Source organism: Centropristis striata, chromosome 6 (assembly GCF_030273125.1).
Source record: "Centropristis striata isolate RG_2023a ecotype Rhode Island chromosome 6, C.striata_1.0, whole genome shotgun sequence".
In the NCBI taxonomy this organism is placed as follows: domain Eukaryota; kingdom Metazoa; phylum Chordata; class Actinopteri; order Perciformes; family Serranidae; genus Centropristis; species Centropristis striata.
Genome location: NC_081522.1, coordinates 16,214,191 through 16,231,370, shown reverse-complemented (window position 1 = coordinate 16,231,370; position 17,180 = coordinate 16,214,191). Strand labels below are relative to the sequence as shown.

At 40.5% G+C, this 17,180-nt stretch overlaps 3 protein-coding genes across 5 annotated transcripts in view; 2 read left to right on the top strand and 1 right to left on the bottom strand.

Moving 5' to 3' along the window:
* The first annotated feature begins 2,177 nt into the window (after positions 1 to 2,177).
* On the top strand, positions 2,178 to 3,924 carry LOC131973858 (zinc finger protein 892-like). The gene is made up of 2 exons (XM_059335961.1): positions 2,178 to 2,515; positions 2,673 to 3,924. Exons 1-2 carry the CDS (start codon positions 2,344 to 2,346, stop codon positions 3,371 to 3,373), a joined length of 873 nt encoding a protein of 290 aa, XP_059191944.1. The 5' UTR covers positions 2,178 to 2,343; the 3' UTR covers positions 3,374 to 3,924.
* A 728-nt stretch (positions 3,925 to 4,652) lies between these two features.
* Positions 4,653 to 10,813, top strand: rad52 (RAD52 homolog, DNA repair protein). 2 transcript variants are annotated; one of them, XM_059334442.1, is made up of 12 exons: positions 4,653 to 4,791; positions 5,025 to 5,096; positions 6,390 to 6,509; positions 8,444 to 8,537; positions 8,623 to 8,690; positions 8,826 to 8,944; positions 9,031 to 9,106; positions 9,196 to 9,425; positions 9,535 to 9,725; positions 10,083 to 10,163; positions 10,280 to 10,516; positions 10,593 to 10,813. In XM_059334442.1, the coding sequence occupies exons 2-12, from the start codon at positions 5,049 to 5,051 to the stop codon at positions 10,652 to 10,654; spliced, it is 1,326 nt and encodes a 441-aa protein (XP_059190425.1). In that variant the 5' UTR covers positions 4,653 to 4,791; positions 5,025 to 5,048; the 3' UTR covers positions 10,655 to 10,813. The 2 variants fall into 2 exon arrangements, with proteins under 2 accessions (XP_059190425.1, XP_059190426.1); XM_059334443.1 differs by having other exon boundaries at positions 4,654 to 4,791; positions 6,408 to 6,509.
* A 174-nt stretch (positions 10,814 to 10,987) lies between these two features.
* Positions 10,988 to 17,180, bottom strand: part of LOC131972744 (serine/threonine-protein kinase WNK1-like) — a 30,568-nt gene continuing 24,375 nt past the window's right edge. For both annotated transcript variants that reach the window (XM_059334439.1, XM_059334440.1), the window contains exons 21-28: positions 17,025 to 17,099; positions 16,797 to 16,910; positions 16,077 to 16,419; positions 15,322 to 15,499; positions 15,027 to 15,220; positions 14,635 to 14,787; positions 14,312 to 14,541; positions 10,988 to 14,183 (exon numbers count right to left, since the gene is read on the bottom strand). In XM_059334439.1, the coding sequence (XP_059190422.1) occupies positions 13,794 to 14,183; positions 14,312 to 14,541; positions 14,635 to 14,787; positions 15,027 to 15,220; positions 15,322 to 15,499; positions 16,077 to 16,419; positions 16,797 to 16,910; positions 17,025 to 17,099 (1,677 nt within the window). In that variant the 3' untranslated portion in view covers positions 10,988 to 13,793. The remainder of the gene's footprint in view (positions 14,184 to 14,311; positions 14,542 to 14,634; positions 14,788 to 15,026; positions 15,221 to 15,321; positions 15,500 to 16,076; positions 16,420 to 16,796; positions 16,911 to 17,024; positions 17,100 to 17,180) is intronic.

The following is a 17,180-nucleotide window of genomic DNA, read 5'->3' as shown; positions in this document are numbered from 1 at the left end:
TGTGAATCAGGTGGTCTCTATTTAAGGATGAGCAGCACTTGTTGAACATGCATTTCTCTTTGAAAGCCTGAGGAAAATGGGTCGTTCATGACATTGTTCAGAAGAACAGCGTACTTTGATTAAAAAGTTGATTGGAGAGGGGAAAACTTATAAAGAGGTGCAAACAATTATAGGCTGTTCAGCTAAAATGATCTCCAATGCTTTAAAATGGAGAGCAAAACCAGAGACACGTGGCAGAAAACGTAAGACAATCATCAAAAAGGATGAAAGAATAAGCAGAATGGCAAAGGCTCAGCCAATGATCAGCTCCAGGATGATCAAAGACAGTCTGGAGTTACCTGTTAGTGCTGTGACAGTTAGAAGACGTCTGAGTGAAGCTAATCTATTTACAAGAATCCCCTGCGAAGTCCCTCTGTTATAAAAAGGCATGTGCAGAAGAGGTTACAATTTGCCAAAGAACACATCAACAGTTTGTGAGATGACCCCCAAACTCTGAATTCAAGCCACAGTACACAGTGCCACATTGCTATTGTGTTATTTTTGAACACACCCCTTTCAACGAATTGCCCAATTGCACAGCCTTAAGAGCGTGCATATCACGAATGCTGGGTCTTGTTGGATTTCTGAGAATCTACTGCACCTACTGGTACCTTGTTTGCCATGTAGCAATAAAAAATATACTAAAAACCTGGATTAATCTGGTTAATCACATTGGACTGCTATTATTTTGAACACTACTGTTATTGCAGCACCAGTGGAAATGTTTTTTTCTAGAATCACCTCAAAAAACAACCCAGAGGATCAACTTACACAGGAGAAACTGAAAGTCCTGTGGAGACTTGTTCAATAACGGAATGAAATACACTTTGCTGCAGCTTCATCTCTGTGACTGAATGTAAAATATTGTTTGCAAAGAAGAGATGATCAATAATTGGGTGTAAAGTTTTTCTACATATGACTGTAATTCCTATAATTATGTTGGCAACAGTATTTCTCGAAAACAATCTCTAAATATAAAGGGGAAATGCTAGTTTCACAGTGAGTGTTCAGTAGTGGCAGTGATGGTGTGATCTTGATGTTTTGTTTTTTCCCCCAAAATTTCACTGTACAGTGTTTAATAATCACTTTTAATTTAGAGTTTAACAAACTCTTTTTATGTATATGAAGTGTCCTATGCATCTTTTCAAGAAATTAGATCATACTACTGAGAGACTGACATCACTGTTTTATATCACCATATAAGAAATCCTATTAAATATCAATGTGCCTTTTTCTTGTTGTTGCTGTTTTTCCATACACACTTTTACTTACACTACCTCAGTTGTGTTTCTGGACACATTTTTGGCATGTATTGTGAATAAATGACAAATGAATAATCTGTTGTGAAATTAATTTCTGGTTAATGCCAACCACCTTTCCCACTTTCAGAATTTAGCAGTATAACATCCAGTGGATTAAACAAAGTGAATCCAACGACAACTGACACATTGTGATGAGTTGGTGAATATAAAGTCCAATGGATATATACACATAGTATCAATTCTCTATACTTGAATTAAAAACAGCTAACATATAGCTATATGCCAGTTTTGAGGTTCACTGGCAAATTGTGTACACTGTCAGGAGTGTAGGAAAGTGAATAAAGCAAGTGATATTTAATAAATGGCGTTTGAGTTTAAATTCAGATCAGAGCCTGCATACTCTATGTTTAGAAACATGGTTTGGGGGTAAATATGATGTGGTTGCAATTCAATATCATACTATTTGCCTTTTCTCTCAACTTTGACAAGAAAGCTGAACCTTTATTTCAGGAAAATGACCCAAAAAAATCCATAGAAATGTAAAGAAGAAAATCCATAAAGAAAAATATGTTTTTTTAAATGTGCAGAGGGCCAACAATGGACTCTGTGTGTAGTGGAGCCTTCACGTCCTGATCTCACTCACAACATACAAAACGGGCGCGATTAGAGAAATAGCTGTAACTTGAAAAGCCAATAGAGAATTCACACAAGTTTAACCTCTGCTGATTGGTTTGTTCTACACAAATTCATTATCTGCCAAAAAACAATTAAGATTACTGTCAGCGAAAAGCAGTAGTTTATTAAAGAGTCTAAAATTTACTTTGGAATGAAGCAAAGTAGATGTTGATCATTCCTACTGATGTTAAACGTTTTTAATAAAATCCCATCAGTTGAAAGCGGAAAGAAAAGTTCCGCACTTCCACTGTCGGAACTTAATTCCTGTGACACCCAGTGGAATTAGCTGCATACATTTAGTGAGCAAGCGGGAAAACGATATTGTTGTTGTAGTGTAGATAACTATTTCAGGCGTAATTAAGCAACAATGTCTTCTATTAAATATCTCAGAGAGTTTGTCAACGAGCGACTGGCTGCTGCTGCTGACGATATAATCGGAGTTTTTGAGAAAACTATCGTCTTTTACGAAGAAGAGATCGACCGTCAGCGCAGACTGTTGGATATTGTTTGGAAACCTGAAATAAAGTTACACAGGATGGGTGAGAAAACGTGTTTTAATGTCACAAAATAAATTAATTCGATTAACATAAACTTACAATTGTTTAAATATATACTGGCACTAGTTTGCTCGCATGTCTGCATCTGTTTTTCCAGCATTACAGTGGTATCTTATTCCTTTGTTGTCTGTCCCTGCAGAGTCCCCACAGCAGCCTGTCTTTGAGGAGAGGGAGGCTCTCTCTGACCCCCAGCAGCTCTGTATTGAGGAGAGTCTAGACCAAGAGGAACCAGATGCCATTGAGATTAAAGAGGAAAAGGAGGAAGAAGAGGAACTTTGCACTGAGATAGAGCAGCTTGTTGTGAAGCAGGAGACTGATGCCTTTCTGTTGACTCCTACTCATGAGGAAAGTGACCTCAGTGAAAATCAGACTCCGAACATGATCATGGTGAAAGAAAGCTACATGTCAGTTGAAAACTCTGTAGCATCTGTACCACACAGTGACCACCAGTATATCTGTCTCAGCTCTGGTGAACCTCAGACAGGATCCACTAGAGATGCAGAGCAACACGCAAGGACGAGACGTCACAGAAGCAGAAATCGCAGATACGACATAAACGATTACAACCTGTCGATTCAACCTGAGATTCGTCGTAACACTCGGTCAGGTCAAAAGTTTCTATGTGACACATGTGGAAGAGATTTTAAGTATAATTCACATTACCAGAGACACATGAGAACCCACACAGGTGAGAGGCCGTATTCTTGTAGATTATGTGAGAAAGTTTTCACACGTAGGGATATCTTGACTGTCCACATGAGAACCCACACAGATAAGATTTATTCATGCAAAGCAGATGGCAGCGTTTTCACAAAAATGGTAAATTGGCAGACCACATGAGAGCCCACACAGGTGAGAAGCCGCATGTAAAACATGGGAAATTTTCAAACAGCAGTCAATTACCATTCCCCGTGAGAACCTACCCAGCTGAGGGCTGTATCTTTACAAGACGTGGGAAAAGATTCAGTCTACACTTCTACGATGTCATTTAGCAGATGCTCTTTTCCAAAGCGATGTACATTTGAGAGTTCTTACTCAACTCAAGCAAAGATGTGGTCAGTAGACAACGCATGAATAAGTGCCAGGGGCCAAGTTTGAGTCCGCCAGGATAATGGTGCTATCAGGCCGTGCATAAGGACCGTGCAAATGGTGTTTGTTTTTTCCTCTCTCCATGGATCAACATTAACCATCAGTCATAAGAGAATCCTTTCAGACGAGAAACTGGATACTTGTAAAGCATGTGGGATCAATGTACACAGGAGAAACCATCAAGCTGAAAGTCCTGTGGCGACTTGTTCATTAACTGAACAAAATACTCTTTTTGTTATAGCTACATCTCTGTAACTGAATGTAAAATGTTTTCAATAAAAAAATGTCTATCTCACTGTAAAGTTTCCCTTCATGTGACTTTTACTTATATTTATTTAAATCAGCATCTTTAAAACAATCATGATCTCCTAAATCAAGGAAACATTTTAGTTTTACAGTTGGGAATGAATGTGATGTAAAGTATTTGATTATCCTACACGTCTTTGCAATAGGACAGCTTTAACTTTTGAGAGAGGCTGATATTGTATAATAAAGTACATTTATTGTATGTTACAGTTGCATTTAAAGTACTGTATTAAGGTACAATTTTGAGCTTCTTGTACTTGAGTATTTCCATAAATGTAACATTATACTTCTGTTCCAATACATTTAGCTGACAGCTTTTCAGGTAAAGATTTAACATAAAAAACATCAATTTAAAATGATTTTGTATTTTTTTAAATAAATTAAACCACATAACAGTATATTAAGTAAAATTCTGTTCACATAAATGCATAAATAGTAATCCAGCGATATTTTGGGAATATTCTCCATAAGGAGTACTTTAAGTACATCAAGTAAAATTTGATGCTGACACCTTTATACTTTTACTTAAGTAATTTTTTTTTTATGCAGGGCTTTTACTTGTAGTTGAGTAATTTCACTGTGTGTTTTTAGTACTTTTACTTAAGTAAGGCATCTGAATAGTTCTTCCTCCACTGGCCATGGCCTATGATCAAAATTGGTCAAATACAAAGCACAGTAGTTCCGACATTTGGGTTGAATATCTATTGTCCGACAGGACGTGAAGGCAGCATAAACTCCTCCCCCGGTTGACCGAGCGGGAAGTTCAGATATTCCTCTTGTTTCTGTTTGGCTAGAATGTAACTTAGCATAATATCCCGGTGCTCATTTAACATTTAACACAAAAATTTAAGGAATTTAAACTGGTGAGTGTGTTTATAAACGAGCTAGCTAACTTCCAACGGCACTCGGTCATGGTTAATGTGGTAGTGTAAAAGCTGACTGAAACCAGTATTAAGTAAGATAACGTTACTTGTTTGTTTGACCTGCCATGGGACTTCTGAGACATTGTAGCTTGTAGCATGATGATTATGGCGTTAGGAGACTGCCAGCAGTTGTTGTTTAGATACATTAAATGTACATGTCTGTTTATTTTTAGTGACTACAGGAGAGCTCTGCAGTCATGTCCGGTAACGAGGAGAGCAGCGCTGCACCTAGGTGCTTCGGACAGGTAGGTAGTTGTCCCTTTAAGACTCCTTTCAAATAATCACCTACTGAAATGATGTTGAGGTGAGCAAATCTAATAAACTACTACAACTACCTTAGGATGCACCAGTGTCTCCATTTGTTAGCGGTTTACAGACAGAGAGAGTGTGTATAGAGTATTAAAAAAATGGAACAGGAGCAGCAAACGTCTAGGCTTATTAACAGCATCCTGTTCCCTAATAAGCCAGCATCCTTTTTTAAATTAAATCTTATCATTTGTTAAGAGGACTTTTGTTAATAATGGTGTGTGTGTTTATCTGTGTGATATTTTTCATTGTTTCACCCAGTGATTGTCAGGATCGGCTTCTGTCTCCCACAGTTCACAAATACAACTAAAGAAAGACAAGAACAAAAATAGGTTATGGTTCGGGCATAGAATAGTCATTTTAACCATTATCATCCTGTTTCTTTTAAAGGCACTATGAGTAGGATTTTCCTGAAAGAAAAAAAATGTAGAGACTTATAAAAACAATCCCTTTCAGTCATAATTTATGACCCACTAGAAATGTGTGGTGGTGTCTGTACATGCAGAGATCCTCTCTTCTGCCTGTATGTCTTCTATTTTTTTCTTCTTTTTTTCATTTTCCTGTGTTCAGAACATTTCCTGGCATGGCCTGGCTGACATTGTTAGAGCTACTCATCAGAGCCTTATCCGACTCGACTTGTAAACAGTGTTATCGGTGCAGTCAGAGTTGAAAGCGCTGCTAAATTCTCAGGACACAAATACTATTCTTATTTGCTAACTAGACTGAAGGTTGCTAAACCTGGGAGCCTGGGAGGAGGGACACATTTTAAATATTGTGTTCACAAATTGCAGTTGAATAATCCTACTTATTGTGCCTTTAATTTTCCCTTTAATTAGCTTTGAGGTAGGAAAAACACCTGATGGTGATGTTAAGTAGTCAGAGACACTTAATACATTCATATTACAGTTGATAAACCACTGATGTGAGGATTCTTAAATAACATGCACTAAACATATGACTGATCAATAAAATCTATTGTCTTGTATTTCTTTCATATGTGTTTTACCAATGTCTATATATATTTTATGTAGAATGTATATCTAAATTGTTTCAGCTGCATAGATGAAGAAAGAACCTTGTGACAGCAGACAGTGTGACGACATTGGTTGAGGGTGTTATTCAATCAGAGATCAATGACTGAAAAAACATCCATACGTCTTTGTCTGTGTGTGTGTGTGTGTGTGTGTGTGTGTGTGTGTGTGTGTGTGCTTTGTTTTTCTTTTGGTTCCCTGACTGGACTGTGTTGTCAGTTAACGTACACAGCGGAGGAGCACCAGGCGGTGCAGAAAGCTCTGCAACAGAAGCTGGGACCGGAGTACATCAGTACCAGAATGGCTGGAGGAGGACAGAAGGCGAGTGTTTGTCTCTCTGCTGTTGTTTCCTGTTTCCTGTACAGCTGTGGGGCTATTTCTAAGTTAACTGTAGAAAAGTCAAATGTGTCAGCTGGCTTACAATCACACAACTAGAAAATTTCCTTTGGGGAAATTCTGAAAGGGCCACATGGGCTACTACCGGTGTGTGTACACTATGATGAGATTGTTCAGAGATTTCCAACAATTAATACTAGTAATGTTATGATACTATATTATATACAAGGAGCACACTTACAACAAGCATTCCTTTTCAAGTATTTATATATACAGCAACCTATGCCCTAACGCGCGCAATTGTGTGTGTGCAACTAAAATCACATAAAGTTAAGTGTGTGTGTGTAGAGTATAAAAAAATTGTGTGTGAGTAGCATGTGTATCTGGAGGAGTGTGCGTGTGTATGTGTAACTGTAATCACATCAAAGGATCAAAGGTAATCAGAGCAGAGCAATCAACAGAATTAACACCTGAATGTCCCGGAACAGTGACAGCAGCCAGAGGTGGACATACTGGAATTTCTGGCCTCGAACAAAAAGCATTTTTGGCAAAACTATAATACCTATCCGACTGATCAGACTTCACTTTGAGCGTCCTGAGTTCTTCCTGAACAGCTACATATGTTTTTTGTGAAGAAAAATGAAGAAATAGTTTTGTAAGAGCGATCTGAAAAACTGTTAAATATGCGTTTCTACAGAAATCTTCCTGCGTTTTTAATATGGGAACCAATGAGGCTGTTGGAGCGTGTTGGTGGCGCATCTGTGCGTCGTACGCCCAAACTACAACTCTGACAGCTTTACCAGAGGATTGTGAGTGAGGAGACAAATTTTCCTACGTTTCTATGTATAAATTATTTCTGTAGAGTGGAATTTGCGGCCTGGAGCGCAGTTTTCAAATTTATTTTTTGATAATTTTTTCTCTCCCTCTCCACTCTGAGCGATGATGTCACACACTGTGACACGAACATACCATGCAATACACACCCATTATAATCTCAAAATTTCTCCAAAAATTATCATGTCATTGAACAGGATTGATAAAAATGAATATGACCTATCGAAACGTGGATTAATACACCGATACACAAGACTTGTGTCTACTGTTTAAAGTTTAAATGGAGTCTCTAGCTGAAATGATGCCGGAGAAGTTGACGTTTGAAAATCTCCAATTATTGTTCTTTTTCGCTTACGTCGCGAAACATTCGTAATCCGTAGAGAAAAGTAATAGCACAACTCGAAGAGTTGCAGGACTAGTAGCGGGACGAAATTGTGTCCGGAAGAGGAAGAAGAAAAATCCCAGAGCACTGGTCCCTACAGCTATTGCTGTATGGGATCAGTTCGGTGCGATTGCCCCGTGGCCCTATTTAGTGCACAATTGCCTTTTCATCGCCACCCCCCTTTTAACCCTGTGCATCTCTGGACATTTTATTTTTCATCAGCAAAGGGACCTCGGACTGGATTCCACTTTATTCAGGCATTTTCTCATGTTTGCCCAATGTTGTTTCTGATCATAGACAACCAATTGATTATGTATTTCTTTACATATCAACTGGTGTTGAATATTTAATAGTTGTGATCAGGACTGAAGTTGGTTAAAAGACTGAAATCAGTCAAATCAGAGAGTTCAAAATAATAAAAATGAATAATTTTAAGGCAGTTTTAAGCTTAAGTTAACCACTGATTGTATTTCAGGTCTTTGTCTTAGCAAAAACACATTTAAAAAAAACCCCAATAACTTTGAGATGAAGGAACCAAAAATGCAACCACATTTCTGGGTTTAAGGACTCATTCCAGCAGCACTTTAACTAGAGGAAATTTAATCCATTTTCCAATTTGACAAATCATGTTATCGTAACATCATTTTGATAAAACCCTTCATCCACTTCTCTCTCATATCAACTCTTGAATGGACTTTTCCAGGTTTGCTATATTGAAGGGCATCGTGTAATCAGCCTGGCCAATGAGATGTTCGGATACAACGGATGGTCTCACTCCATAACTCAGCAGAACGTTGGTACGACTCACAAAGCTTCTTGTCACCAGAGGATGCTGCTTAATTTCCCACACAATCAAACTAACAAAACACTTCTGCTTTACAGACTTTGTAGACATGAACAACGGGAAGTTTTATGTTGGAGTCAGTGCGTTTATCAAAGTACAGCTGAAGGTTAGATGAAGAATCATACTTATTTTCATGTGATAGACCATCTGATCAAGAGCTATAGATTTTAATTTAACTTTATATATTCTCTTCTGTATGATGTCGGCATGAGTTTGTGTTTAACGTGTACTTTTCCTCCAGGACGGGTCGTTTCATGAGGATGTAGGGTATGGAGTCAGTGAAGGACTGAGGTCTAAAGCTCTGTCACTTGAAAAGGCGAGAAAGGAAGCTGTCACGGATGGCATGAAGAGAGCACTGAAGTACTGGAATTTGCAGAATCTTCTCAGTTGGAAGCATGAAAAAAAGAAACATTTAAAAACCTACAATCTTTTTATCTCTTGTTTAGATGCTTTGGTAATGCTCTTGGGAACTGCATTATGAATAAAGAATACCTCCTAGCCATTAACAAGATCCCCAAACAGGTCAGAGACATGATATAAACTTTCACTTTTTGTGTTTTTATTTCAATTTGAAGAGTCTTTGGATGCTGAATGTTCTCCTCTACACAAAGCCTCATATTGCTCTAGACCCGGCTCGGACTAAACGCTCTGAGGGTGAGCCCTCAGTGGAGAAGGCCCGGATCTCCAGTCTGGTGCGGGAGGAAAAGCTTCTATCTGCGGTGGGTCCCAGCAGGATGCCACTGGAGCCCAGAGTCTTGAACCAGAACCAGCAGTATTCAGATGTTCATACCCCTAATGCTGCTGGTTCTGCTGACAGGAAGAGTGAGAACATCGATTCCAGGTAAACAGCAGTGGGTTGAGTTTCTGTTTTGAATGGCACCGACACTGCTTACCCTCACTCGTGCATCCCCTCTAACCTCCAAACTGTTTCCTCGGTCTCTCCTTCTAAGACCCATCATGGACTCTGTGGATGCTGACACGTCTGAAGTGCACACAGACCCCAAACAGCTGAGAAAGCTCCGACAGCAGCAGCTTCAACAGAAGTTCAGGAAAGAGATGGAGGCCAAGAAGCTGCAGCAGAAACCTGATCAAGTCAAGTCAGAGGACACAGAGGTTGTTGTTGCAAGAGGATCCAGTGGAGGTGAGGGTTTCATGTGTCATGAGTGATTTCAGTTTGAAGCAGCAGTCTTTAACTCAAATTATTCTGCCCATGACAGGTTTTTCTTGACTACAGCTTGAATAGTAATACAGAACGTGAAATTGTTTATCTGAAAACAGCAGCTGCTTGCCGATAAATATGGGGAAGCTGCCACATATAATGTCACAAAATATAAAAAATATTCATCTCTCGAATATGGCTTTGTATTGTTCAAAAACTTTCCATACCAGTGCTGATACATGGAATACAATACCTGTTCCGCTTGTTAAAAGAGTGTTTTTATTCTTAACATTTAGTATTATATTTTGTTTTTCTATAAAGATGTATCCTTTCCCCCAGGCCACGAAGGTGCAACAGTGTTCAGTGATCGTACCTCAGCTGGAGACTGGAAGCCCAGCAGCAAGGACGAGCATTTAGCAGGTGCAGTAAGCCACCACCAGAGGGCTCAAAAAACTCAGACAGTGTGGTGAGGAAACCTCTCTTCACCTTTTATCAGCCAGTCTCACTCAGTACATCTGGTGTGTCCTTTCCCACAGATGATCCTGAGCTCTGGGATTTCACTCTGGGCACTGAGGCGCTGGACGTCCCTGGAGACGACACATCCTCCGGAGCGTTCAGGCCAAGCACGCCTGGGAATCACCAAATGCAGACGCGCAGTAAGACCCCTCAGCGAGCCCCAGGCAGGCCTCCAGACCAGGCCCCTTCATACAGCGGAGTGCAGAACTGGGCTCAGCACAGACCTCCACATCAGAACCAGTATCAGGCGAGACCAGGTGAGGTCTCACGAGAGAGATGTTAGTGAGCTGTTGGCTGATTTGTGTTCATCAACCTACTTTTTCAACCTTACAGGTGAAGCCTCCAGTCCGTGCAGACAAGGACAGTACATGAAGAAACGCAGACTGGACACATGAGTTTTTTTCGCTTTTCCACACTTTCTTTACATTTTCTTTTTGCTTTTATATGTTTTATTTAAATGTTTACGGTTAAGTTGATTTTGCAACAAATTGCTGCTATTTATAATTGGAGAAATGCCTGGATTTGTAAAAAAAAATAAAGAACATAACCACAGATGTCAGTCAGCTGAGTTGTATTTATGGATAGATTTGTAATTGTTTTTTTTATTAACTTTGATTTTTGCTTACTTTATCAGATATTTAATTTAGATAATTATTTTGAAGCCTTCAGGTCCAGTAAAACAGCGAAATCTGGTCATCACAATTTCAAACAATGATACAAAGGCGTGCTTTAATTGATATTATTTTTATTTGTTTTTACATTTTGTACAATGTGAAAAATTTACACAAAAGACACTGAATCACAGGAGGTCAGTAAGGAGGGATCAGAAATAAGAGCTTGACAGATATTACTGCGTGTCAGTAGCCTCAAACAGCACTGCAGAGGTCTGTGAGAATTACTTATAATAGCGTAGTAGCATATGAACCTTAAGAGCTTTTTTTTTTTTTTAGCTTGTGCTGTACAGTAGCCAGTTGTGAGCTGGTTGTCATTTGTAAGATTAAACACCAGTGAAGCTGGCATGCAGAAATAATATGCAGATAGTTTGATATTTAAGTTGTGCCTGTGATATTGGTAAATGGCATTCAAACAGGTCAACACTTCGTGATCACCCTCAGGAAGGCAAAGAATAAAAAAAAGAAAGAAAAAGGTCTCTAATATTCCAATATCAAAAACATTGAAGTTGGTAACAACCCTCAGCATGCAAATGTTTCCATTACCCCTCAGTCCCTTTTAAAACTTTAAACATTGCATATTCTGCATTGCAGTAACTTATTTTTTCTCTAGAGAAGTTTAACTATTCATCCAATCTACGAGCAGGCGAACAAGTCACAATGACAGCATGGCACTCGTGAGGTGGTGAGACAAAAGTTAAGCCAGCATGACAACTTTTTAACCTTTATACAGCTCACTCGCTGCCAGAACAAGTGCGTCTATGAAATGGTTTAATGAAAAAAACAAATCCATGTACGCATGAGCCAAATATAAATACACAACCAACACAAATGGAACTGTAGAGAGAACATAAACGCTTCCACATTACTCAGTGTGCTCTTTGTTCTGCAGTCCTGTGTGGTGTCTTGTCTAACGCTTCAGAGTGTTACATCCTCTGAGCTGGCCGTATGACAGCTATGAAGCCACCTGTTTTGTGTTTACATCATGTGCAGGTTTAGTTAACTGTTTTTCTGCAGTGCAGTCACAGCTACAGAACTAGATGAATCTGGAACTTGTCATTAGTGAGGATGCAAGGCACTAAAGTGTTCCTCATGTTTACAGGTTACAGTGTGCATGTGCATGTAGAGTGGGTCACCACAAGCATACTCTAGTGACTGAGCATTACGTGAAAGCATTTACCTCACATGAACATATATACAATAAAATAGAAAAGGAGGGGCAGGGCAGTCAGAGAGAAGAGCTTAATAAACCACAGGATCACTCCTGCGTGGCGAGTAGGATACCAACAACAACCCTGCAATTGCACTTTTTATATTCCTTTAACTACATGTTGTTTAACAACCTTTAATAATATTACAGTGAAACAACATCAAAATCTGATGGCTGAATACAGGTCCATAAAGAACATTTGTTTTATTAAATATACGCATACAAAAACAGACCACAGAAAGAGAGAACCCCAGACACTTGTGATTTGAGAGGTGACGGCTAAATGTTATGAGCGGAGGGCATGACCTCACTAACAACCTGTTCATCTGTGTACTGTGCACCATCTGTGTAAACAACTGGGAGGAGTGGGGATGCTTCATCCCCTCAGGGACTAAAATCTTCCACAAATACTATTTATATTAACCAAAATTGTTTCTGTGATACAAGCAGAATTTAAACTGATCATATCAGCACTAAGTGAAGCTGTTTTATGTGTTGAATTGGGATTCGTATTTCATTCTTGCATTTTAAAAAATATGAAAAAAAAAAAAACACCCTGCAAACACCCTCAACCAGATTGTGATATACAGCAGCAGCATCACCTCTTAAGTCTCACACTGCGAATGGTGGTCAACACCAGGACAATGCTTTTAATGTGGCAGATCCACTGGCTTTCATATCAGACATGAATAAATCTGTATAATAAATCTGTATGGATGGAGAACTTAAATCACAATGTCACCAGACTCACAGGGACATAAATATGCTAAACATGGAATCATAACCCAGTGAAGAAATATCTATGTACAAAGTCAATGTTTAAATGTGTTTGGGGATTAAGGCCACAGTTACAAGGGACAGTTCATCTACTATTTGCTGTTATTGCATTTTACTAAATAGGTAGCCATTGGGATGTATTCCTACTGAAACCTTATCCATTACACTCCTGCCTAACGTACTCTGTCTTTCTTCTCCCAACTCAATCACTCACACTTTGCTAATCCATCTGGGACAAACCAACTGTCCCACTCCCATCTCCCACTTGGTGTACACTCCCCCCCGTACCTTCTCTGAGAGAACTTAACCAACCATCCCAAGTCACTCAACCAGGTTAATGTTTAGTCAGGTGTGTGTGTGCGCGCACACGTTTAACTATGTGGTGTGCAAATTTAACTGTCTTCGGTCCCAGCTCGGCTTAAAGTCAGACCAGTAAGGGTTTGAACCAGAATCCCGCCTAACTTCTCCTCTTCAAAGGAATGACGATGTTGCAACATCTGCTCTCAAAAGACATCTTTGGCTGCTGTTGGTTACACCTGTGCATCATGACATCACCAGACACAACCAACTGACTCGTCACAGATCAATTCCACAGCTGATGGCAGGCTAAGTGTGACACTCCTGTGCTGTGGATGTGTATTGCACTCTCCCTCCAATTGCCAGACAGATTTCGTTCTGTCTGAGAGGACTTGAACCACACAGGTCAACTCTAATACAGAAAAAAAACACATAATAATAAAAGGTGAAATAAAAATAAAAAAGCGCAATACTCAGCCAGCAAACCAGCCAACTGCAATGAAAGCTAGTGGTTCTCGTTTGACGACTGTCTGCCCTGTCTGGCCCTCTGTCTTAGCCTGGATCAGGGCTGCGACTGGGCTACGTAGGCCTCAGGTTGGACCCTCCGGGGTTGACTGAATTCTGGGGAGCTTGTGTTGTTCCCATGTGGTAACCTTGGTGCAGGGACACAGAGGCTGTTGTAGGTGGCTGGTACTGCGTTAGTGGCTGTGCAGGGTTAAGCATGCTGACCTGGCATGTGCCTGTGGGTCCTGCCCACTGAGGAGCACTGTACGGGGCTGAGGCGTATCCAAACCCTGGTGCAACAGGGCCCAGAGAGCCTTTACGAGGCCCCAAAGGAGCAGAGGGATTAGCTGGATTGGGGAGGTGCGTGGACGTGGTGGATGTGGTGGTGGTGGAAGGCGTGGGAAGCGTTGGGCAGAGGTAGCCTGGAGCTGAGAATTTACGCCCCATGTTGGCCGGAGGAATAATCTGTGATAGTGAAAAAACTCAGGATTATTACCTGACAACAACAAAAACATACGCATCACAGAAGGCCACAAAGCCATAAAATGCTCAAATGACACCTATTACATTGGAAGAAAATACTAAATGCCTACATCATGTCCCAGTGGTGCTGGCGCTCCAGTTTTAGGACCTCTCTTGCACTGGGAGAGGCTGATGGCATCCCTGGCCCAGTTATCTACCAGTTGGTGCAGGTCATCAGTAAAGGTGCCCTTGCCCTTCTGGTTGTGAGAGGAAGGAGGAGTGGGTCCAGTCACGTGGGTCAGAGTACTAGAGTGGTTTTGACAATGACCTGAACCATTTGTGGAGCTGGTACCACTCGCTCCTGGTAAACAAGAGGTGAGGTGTGAACTTGGAAAAAGACTCAAGGGATCAATTCAAGCAGCTCACTGTGACAAAATTAAGTGATTGCACATACCTGTGGAGCAACTACTGAGGCTGGGCATGGATGGAGAGGATCTAAGCTGCTTTATGGATGAGTTATTAATTTGTGATGCATCTGTTGCTGATGGTGAACTCTCCTTTGGAGGGGACTCTGAACCATGAAGACTCTGAGCTGAGGCCGGTGATCCTGAACATACAAGCATGTGACGTGTAAACATTTACCCAGGAGCACACCATTTTAACACACACCATTAAACAGCCTCAGTGATTGATTGCTGTATTCACATCAAAATGAGTATTACATTTGTCCTGAGAGCTGAACAAGCCAGTTCAGATTAAGATTAAGATTCCCTTATTAGTCCCACAATTGGGAAATTCAAACTCATGCTTAGGAGCAGTGGGCAGCACATTTCTGCGTGTCCTTACCTGAATGTATGGGGCTGGGCTGTCCACTACTGCGAGCAGATTTGTGGTTTTTGCTTTTAATCCTTCGTCGGCCTCCAGCCATTGCCACAGCAGGGGAGTAGACAGAAGGAGGGGGAGGCTTTCCCATCCGCGTGAACAGGGCCTCTATTTCCTCTTTCTGACGAGACTGCAATGTCTGGATCTCTGTCATATGTCTGTGACAGGAGAAGACACACAGTTGTGTTGAAATATATGTTTTGACTTTTGAGCTGTAATACTTATAAGAGTAAAGCAGGATTGTGAACATGTGGCGTACTTTTCTCTGAGACGGCTTATTTCTTTCTGCAAAGCTTCGTCCTCAGTTTCTGAGTCGTCGTCATTGTCACTACTGTAATTTTTGTGTGCGTTTTGAGGATCAGACGTTGAGGATGAGGGCCCATTCTGCATACTGGAACCATGTGATGGACTGGAGCCTGCTGCTGCAGCTGGGGTCACTGAGAGAAATTAAACACATAAGGTGTTAGAGATAGAGCCTTCGAATACACACTAAACATCTGTAATCTGTGCACAGGAAGAAGAAAATCTTTGTTTAATGCTAATTTACTGACACATCCACACATCCAAGGATTATCTTGTGATACGGTTCAAACATTATGGATTTTCAAGCTCAGAGGCTAGATAAGTGAATTAGTAAATGCTATCAAAGCTCTAAATAAGAATTCCTACTGACTCTGTCAATGGGATACATTTAGAAATACAAAAATGAGAGAGTTGCACACACAGAGTGCATGACTTCCTATAAATGCATCTTACAGGGCATCACACTGCTTTATAAAACGGCCAGTTATCAAAGACAAAAAAGGATATCTGTAATAATATTTTTATCCACTTTTAAAATGTTTATAATGGTTCATTCAGCCTGCTCAGGCTAGCAGTGAAATAACTGGTGAGATAGTGTGAAGCATCAGCTTTATATGGTACTCATAAAGTATGGTTTAGGAGGTACCTGTGTGAATTAGTAATGAGCAAGGAAGGCTTTGCACAAAGCTAGCCTAATTTGCTGGAACATACCTGTGACGGAAAAACGTCCCACTTTAGAGCCAGTGGTTGGCCCAGATGTGGTATTGGTGCTTGTGGACACTTGGAAGCGCCCAATTGTGGTGGGTTGACTGGCAGGTTCAGCAGAGACAGAGGAAGCTCCTCTTCCAGTGTCAATTTCACAAACTCCTTTGGACAGAGAGCATGACCGGTGGAGGGTATTTTCTGGACTTGAGGGGGAGGAGGAGGAAGAGGAGGAAGATGATGAAGAGGAGGAGGAGGAGGAGGAGGTAGAGGACGGAGTAAGGGAAGAAGAGGAAACAATGCTGGAAGGATCTTGAACACTGCTCGACGCACCATCAGCAGCAACAGACACCTGTGAAGAGAGGAGGGAGAACATTTTAAGAAACCAAGCACAAGGCTTAAGAGGTTTAGCTGTTTTAAGGTGTTTTAGGAACAAATACAAATAACTTCTGTGAATAGACTGCATGTAATTTTAAAAATCAGGAGCCATCTAGCTCTATAAGCAAATTCAGACATATAAAAGACAAGCAATCCAATAAAATGACGACGATGTATCAAAAGACTGTGTGACGGTGTGAAACTTTAATCCTCAGTCGAAAGGCGACTTTGGTGTGAAATATATGAACGTAAAAAAATTGTCAATGAATAGTCTGTATATTTGTTTTGTTTTGTCCCTGGTGTGAAAAGGCATTATTAACCGAAAAAAATTAACTTGAGACTTTGACTTACTTGGAAACGTCCCAGAGTGAATCCCGCTGCTGGAGGGTGGACCCTGTTACTTCCCTGTACAGTTTCTGGGCTCAGAGCTCTCCTCAACTGGGCGTCCAAATTACCCAGGGGTTGCTGTGAATGTGGAGTCACACAAACAGGATATATAAGAAACATTATGTCGTACATTTGTACATTTACACTATCTGTTAAAGCCTACAAAAGTGGGTAGTACACAGTAGACCTCACCTGGTTTGGTCCAGGAAATGGGGGTGCAAGATCAGAGGGAGGGGTAGCAGCTTGATCAAATCCAGTAGGTAAAGTCTACAAAATAACAAAGATAGGAGGTAAGTCAAAATATTATATTATTTTGACTATTAGAGTATTTTTGATTTATTCATTGAT

Bases quoted from the DNA above. Each gene is read 5' to 3' on its own strand.
- LOC131973858 (XM_059335961.1), top strand. From the start codon at position 2,344: ATGTCTTCTATTAAATATCTCAGAGAGTTTGTCAACGAGCGACTGGCT. The intron at 2,516-2,672 runs GTGAGAAAACGT...CTGTCCCTGCAG, and splicing joins AATAAAGTTACACAGGATGG to AGTCCCCACAGCAGCCTGTC.
- rad52 (XM_059334442.1), top strand. From the start codon at position 5,049: ATGTCCGGTAACGAGGAGAGCAGCGCTGCACCTAGGTGCTTCGGACAG. The intron at 10,164-10,279 runs GTGCAGTAAGCC...CCTTTCCCACAG, and splicing joins CAAGGACGAGCATTTAGCAG to ATGATCCTGAGCTCTGGGAT. The intron at 10,517-10,592 runs GTGAGGTCTCAC...TCAACCTTACAG, and splicing joins CCAGTATCAGGCGAGACCAG to GTGAAGCCTCCAGTCCGTGC.